This window comes from Haemaphysalis longicornis, unplaced genomic scaffold, assembly GCF_048455015.1.
Source record: "Haemaphysalis longicornis isolate Haplotype H1 unplaced genomic scaffold, Haemaphysalis longicornis Haplotype H1 scaffold_105, whole genome shotgun sequence".
Lineage (NCBI taxonomy): Eukaryota > Metazoa > Arthropoda > Arachnida > Ixodida > Ixodidae > Haemaphysalis > Haemaphysalis longicornis.
The window spans coordinates 340,051-347,123 of record NW_027526208.1 but is presented as its reverse complement, the minus strand read 5'-3'; the positions used below and the strand labels follow the sequence as shown (position 1 = coordinate 347,123).

Genomic DNA, 7,073 nt, shown 5'->3' with positions numbered 1-7,073 from the left:
TGTACCGTACAGTCAACTGACGGGTGACGCTTTCTAATAATCAGTGCGCGACAGCCTAAACGAGCCATTCTGAAGGTTGGTGCTGTTGCGACAAATTCCAAGAATGTTTTTTAGGATTCTTTGTGTTCGGACACATGCCAAGGAAAGTTCATTTATTGTTGATTTCGAAGTCCGCTTAGCTGAGCGTTGTGCCTCAGGCAGCGTATACCCTCCCTGTTCTTGGCCTCTTTGCGTCGCCCGGAGACAGTGGCGTACGCACGATTTCACGTCGAGGGGAAAAAGGAAATGTTAAGCATGAAAGGATTAAAAAGTAAGATAAGCGGCAACGAAACAAAAATATAAAGAGCAAAATCCAAAAATTATTCTAATAAAAATATCGCATTCATGTCAGGCTCTACGTAATCGACCGATTGTTTTGTTACCTTTTTCCCTAGTGAAATCGTGAAACGGTTCATCGTCATTGTGAGAGTAAAATAGCAGCCACATATGGTTAGCGCGTATAGCTTGCGACAGTGGCACTGAAAAAATTGTTACTGATCATTCATTATAGTTAAAGTTAGTGTCCTTGTATGCCCACTGCATACGCCAGCGTAGGGAGGCCGCAACAAAAGAATACATTCACTGAGCCCGTTCGCTTAGTGAAAACAGATTTTTCGAGTTGCGTGAGTGGCCCACCTCGCGCCGAAGTCACGATGCTACATGTGAGCACGGCAAGCATCTCTGTTTTGTCGCATCTTCAAGGCATAATATAATTGACCAAGGTGAAAATTTATTGCAAGGTAAAAATTTATTGAGGTGTAGCTGGCTCGCTTTGGTAGAATATTTCTTTTGCCCTTTTTAGACGAAATTTGTCATGGTGCAGAATGTCGGCACTGGCACTTTGGACCAGCGGCCCAGCCGATGCTGCACGAGCTATTCGTGATCACGCATGCCCTTGTCTCGGAACTGTGCCTGTCACCAACCTCTCTTTCTCGCGGCGTCTCGCCACAGGTGCGCCTTCTTAGAATACGGCCGTACTCAAAAACTATCTTCCTGAGCAGCGAAGGCGCCTGGAGTGTGGCCGTGGCTGGAATTAGAAGAGGTGACCGGGAAAACGTCCGAGGGTGGTAGGAAGAACTAGCGAAAATATGTTTTAGTGGATGTAACGGTTTAATAGTTAAAATAGCGTAAATAGAAATATGTTGTAGCGCGGAATTTTGATCAATACAGAAATATAAACTATTACAAACAACTAAAGAAATAAAAATGCATCTCCAAACATCTACAACAAACGAATAATGAAATGAAAAGCGGATGTAAATCAAAGCTTTCTGTTAGCTGACGTAATTTAAAAAAAACGCAGACAAAATGCTTATATTCACTGCATGACGGGCTACTACCTACGCACTTGCCAGCCATCACTCTTTCACTTTCATTTTAAAAAAAGCACCGGAGCGCACCTAGCAATTCAATAACCTACCGCGGTGAATGCCCCAGCTTCTGCAAGCAATATCTCCGCCTGAGATTGTAATCCGTTCTCTGCGCGCGGATGTTGCTGATCGACAAGGTGTGACCTCCCCCGGTTCGAACCTTGTGCACCTTGAAAGATTAGGGTACACACTGCCGGGGGTTACGCGACCAATCCAAAATTGTGTACTGTCGCTCACAGCGAGCCACCCTTGATAAATAATCCGTAAATCGTGCGCGCATAGCTCTGCCCTTTGTGCCGGGCGGAGTCGCTGTGAAGTCCGGCCATTCTCATTCGACCACGAACACCCCTCGAAGCGAGTGTGTATTTGACGCCATGTTGGCCCGTCGCGTGAGAGAAGAGAATATAAAATCGACATGATCGCCACACGAGCTGAGATGAAGGCTGCCGCTTGAGCGGGTGCCTAGCCGGGCAGCCACTCTTGCGCAATATTTGCAATGGCACTGTTCACTACTTTGTTCACGGCTGGCGTGAAGTCTTGGTGTCCGGTGTAGATGGACACAACGGCCGCTGGAGCGGTGAAAAGCATTTGTTTCTTATTGCCAGGAACTGTGATCTGGTTTGAAATTGGTGCCCGCGTGCGGGGCCCAGCACGTGGAAAAATAGCGGGAATCTCGGCGTGATGGCACGCGGAGGAGACAGACGAAGACGAGAAAGAACAAGGAATATTCTCGTTCCCCATGTTAAAGCTTGTTTTGCCCTGTACTTACTGTAAATACAGTTTGCTTTTCTTGCTTTCCGTTCGCATCTGAAATTCTTTAACAGCATTTCACGTTCGCTTGGGGACAAATCATTAAAGGCAAAGCGAACTTCCTCCGCCAAGGACACGTTCTCGGTTGAGAGCCATGGCTTGCTGACATAAAAGCTACTTTTACCACACCGCACCGGTTCCTCGATCTTTTTTTGTGATGCGAAGTCTACCTCACTAAAAAATAAAAGGGAGCGGGAGAAAGAAATGTTAGCTTTCCTCGCGCATTTCTCAAGAAATGACGCATCGTTGTCCGTCGAAAAAAAAAAGCTGAGAACGCTACGAAACGTACAATTATTCAATTAAAACAACATTATGTTCAACCTTTAGTGTGCCTTCAAAAATTTTTTTTTTGTGAATTTGTTTTTGATCCTTATAATTTTATTATTCACCTAAGGTAGTTGTATGACACAGGTATGTTTATGTTTCCTCCTTTTTCCATGTAAGGCTTCGGCGAGCCTCCCAAATATGTAAGACCTTACAATTCGATTAATACAAGCATTATATATCAACAGAATTACATACGGTACCCCATATTTGGGACTAAAGAACACTGAAAAAGGAAACTCAACATCCTCATCAGGCAAACATACAAATTGGCACTGGGTCTACCGGCGAAGACCTCGACGGAGAAGCTACTTCATCTAGGGGTACATAACACGTGGGAGGAACTTTTAGAGGCCCACAGGGTTAGCCAAACTGAACGGCTGAAACTCACAGAAACAGGTCGCGCCACTTTACGCCGTCTCGGGTACGAGGTAAACTTGGATTCCCAAACCCAAAAAGGCGCATCCCACTTTGTCTGAGGGCGTACATCACGGTTGACAATATTCCACGCAACTTTCACCCTGTTTACCACAAAGGAAGGAGAAATCCCAGGGTAAAGGCACTGAAAAAAGCCTATGGTAAGGATAGCGGAACGAGGTACGTCGACGCCGTAAGATATTCAAGCGCAAGCCATGCACCACACGCTATAATCGTGACCAACAGCAAAGGAAAGGAACTAAGCTCGGCAACTATCCCGACTGAAAACATTGACTCCGCAGAAGAAGCTGCGATTACCCTCGCTAATACAACGATCGCGCATAGCCAAGATCGCATGATTATAACCACAGACTCCCAAACAGCCTGCAGAAATTTTCAGAAGGGTCTCATCTCCATCGTAACGCCTAATATACTCCTGAAGCTAAAGGATCAGAAGGAAGATGTACCGGACATGTACATCGTGTGGACACCGGGGAACGAGTTTCCAGAGGGTACTTTGGTAGCTGATGCCGCTGCCCGAGATCGTTCCCGCCGGGCAACAACCGCTACCCTCACCCCCATCACAGAAGCTCACGACACTCCTTTGCCGATGCTCCAACCTATCCCACGACGCACCAGGGACATATTCCAACAGTACAGATTGAGCAGACGGAAATATCCACCCCCTCATCCACAATTCACCAAAGAAGAAGCAACGCAGTTGAGAACCAAACTAACTCTTTCCCGCGCGCCTCACTGTTGCACAAGATGCATCCTAGTCTGTACAGTTACGACTGCCAATTCTGCGGCACACCAACTCTCTCTACCACATGGTGGGGGAGTGCAAGGGTGTGAAGGAACTCCCAGAAGTCATGGCGCCATCGACGGAGCAGTGGGAGGCCCTGCTGCCCAGCGAGATACTGGATGACCAGCGTGGCATGGTGGTTCGGGCCAGACAAGCAGCTGAGGGCCATGGCATCCTGAACTGGGGACGCCAGCCACCATGGATGGTACTACACTGAAGATCATCCAGCGCTCAATTTTCTTTTATATGAATCAATAAGCGTTTATTCTTCCTCCGTCTCTTTTTTCCATTTTTGAAATTTCTAATTACCTTCACCCTAAGGACGCGTTTTCGATTTCAGCCGCGGTGACCGCTGTTCTGATGGAAGCAAAAAGCAGTAACACCCGTGTGTGCCCATTTCGGAGCAGGTTGAAAATCGTAAAATCGCAATGGAGACAAAACACATGTTTGGTTCATAACGAAACATTGCCTCGTTGGAATCATACTGACACCAATTTAACGCTCACTTTGTTCAAATAAACTAATCGTTAACGTGCTCCCAAGTCTCCACGCACATGCATCTGCGTTTTTCGCACCCATGAGTTTCTCGATTAGCTTTTTTTTTTGTGTCGGAAGCGAAATGTGAGATCGCACGACGTATTTCCCTCACACAGCCTGTTACTTATTCCCTGTGCCTGGTAACCTCTGGAACCCGTTTATTCAGAATATTTCAATATGGCTTTTCACAGGTGTCGGTACTGGGAAGAATGCCACAGAAAATGGCTTTTTTTCGTAAAATTGCGACAAGCAAAAGAATATCAGGGTCAAGGTCACCACTCTCCCTCCCTTAAACTTCCCCCACACCCCCACAATCTGCACAGATGGTTTAGCAAAAGGTCAGGTGACTCATATCTCGGGAGGAAGTCGGACCGGCCCCTTCTTTCTCAGAATCCCCAGGTGGAAAGGAGGACTGGGGGAAGTGGGACGGGCCTAGTGCAGGGAAAGAATCAGTCTGGTGCCGGCTGAGCTTCGCTTCGGTCATCCTTTTTTGGTTCCCAGGTATCCCGGTCAGCGTGTATCTGTGTCGTTCCCTACCATGGAAGCGAACGCTGATGCTATCTTTTTCGCAGCATTGCAGAAGATCGCGGCCCTGCAGAGCAGCCCCCGAGACCTGAGCATCCAGCGGCGCGTGCTCCTGGACAACCTGCTGCGGGAGTTGCCTCAGCCCCACGACGTTGAGGATTCCTCGGAGAGCAGCAGCAGCAGTTACGATGACTCCGGGGAAGAGCCGGACGGACCTGCAGCGTCGACCAGTGAGCACACCTTGGGCGATTCTGAGCTGGCGTGGGGTCCTAGTGGAAGTCAGTCGAGCGACGACAGCACGCCACAGGGAGGAGCCATGGAGAGCTTCAGCAGTGACAGTCCTGCTGCAGCAGAACGCAGTGCTTCTAGTAAGAAGCGCACCGGAGAAAAAGTTGAAGGTAAGTGCGAAATTATATTCCAGTTGTCTTTAGTGCTGGAATTGCTTGGCTTTTTTCAATAATTTTGTCGTGTTGGTAGGGTACCCTGTCCATCAATCACGTTTAGTGTCAATTTCATTTTCTGCTGATTGTTTTTCTTGATTTTCCTGAAATGAATTCGCACACTGTGCCGTGACAACAAATCCCAGAGTGAACAACGCATAGGCAGTGGTTTTCTACGGTTGTTTCGACGGTCCTTAATTTTCTGCGGCCTTTCCCGGTACCGTACCAGCGTTTCCCAGTGAAAACTGCCAAGTGACCTATCGTGAAATCTGGGTGCACGTTTGAACACCCATATGTGCGCTCCTCCAGTACTTTATTCGGCCAGGCTGGACAGTCTGATATCGTACCGTAAGGGTTCCGCTTCTAGAAGGCAAGCTTTTGAAGTCGGTTTTGAATCTCGTGTCTTGTGCTAGTTTTTAGAGGGCCTGAATTTTCGCTCCTCCTTGAGGCACATGTTTTTGATGGCGTTTGAAACCTATTTATCACCCCTTTTTACATTAACCATTTCGGGCAGTCTTGTACCCTTTAAGTTAGTTTCAAGTAATTTTTGCACATTTTCAAGTTTTCGCGCTTTAATATCGGTTTTGGCTAGTTCTGTTTACCATTTTTTGCCAGAGCAGTTACTTCAGTCTTCATCTCTTTCGTTCACTACTTATTTTACATTTTCAACTCCAAGTTGGTCTGGACTTCTAATATAAGTGATCAAAGGGCTAGACAAACTAGCAGCGGTTCCCCTACGTGTAGGTGAAATTTTACACTTGGGGTTTTGTTCATTTAAGGTACCCGTTTGGAACAATTTATTTTAATTCAGGTGGTTGTGTGTGTTCTAAGCAGCTAGACTAACCCCCATAGCTAGCTTATACGTCCACGGGCTGTGCCCACCAGAAAGGGCATATCCGCTTTTCGGTAAAGAGCCTCTAGACTATGCATACTGAAGGAACACCGCATTTAAGTCTTTTACACGCAGTTATTTGTTATGCTAATATTCTTTGCTCATTTCTGTCGCACTTGCAGATGGTCCTGGGCCGTCCAAGAGGTTTCGACACTTCAGTGCCGCGGACCAGGCACCCCTCACTGGTGACGCTCCCTCGTATGGACAAGCCGACGAAGAAGCTTCAGCCTCCCTGACAGACCACGGCTGGAACCCCGTTGGTGGAATGTCCTACCCTGCCTTCGATCTCCCGGAACTGCTTGAAGAACCAGTCCTGCCCGCATTCCTGTCGTTTCTGGACGATTGAAAAACACCCAGAAGCAGCGCGTGCAAACCACTAACCAGCACTGCGCTGGCATGAGTGTTTTCCTTAAATGCATGCCAGTCACTTGTCTTTTGTTTTACAAATCGCAAATAAAATACCTACGCTTCCTGTAATTGTCGCCTTGCGGTTCAGTTTATGTACCTACATAACAGCGAATAGTACAAAACAAAAGAGCTACAAGTGCTATACTGAATGTTGTAGCCCCATGTGTAACACTTGTAATCACACCACCAAGAAGCGTCCACGGGAAAATTCCTTAAACTTTGGGGAAATTGAAATGGAGTATTCGTAACTTTTATCGGAAAATTTTGCGGAACAGGAAACATGTGGTACCACATAGAAATATTTGGTACGAATAGCTAGCTGTGTGGCCCTAAACCCGTAGCCTTTCATGAAATACACATTGTAAAACGAATGCGTTTGTAATTAATCGCCAGTGAAACGCGAGAATGATGATGGAATATTGGATTTGTATCTAAAGCCGGTGTATTCGTAGAAAAATTCAGAGCGCATGCAGACAAGGACAACGGAATAGAACAGACACCACGGA

The 7,073-nt window shown here is 46.9% G+C and overlaps 1 protein-coding gene across 1 annotated transcript; it reads left to right on the top strand.

Moving 5' to 3' along the window:
- Positions 1-4,840: 4,840 nt before the first annotated feature.
- On the top strand, positions 4,841-6,604 carry LOC144160544 (uncharacterized). The gene is made up of 2 exons (XM_077691809.1): positions 4,841-5,225; positions 6,282-6,604. Exons 1-2 carry the CDS (start codon positions 4,841-4,843, stop codon positions 6,503-6,505), a joined length of 609 nt encoding a protein of 202 aa, XP_077547935.1. The 3' UTR covers positions 6,506-6,604.
- The last annotated feature ends 469 nt before the right edge of the window (positions 6,605-7,073 follow it).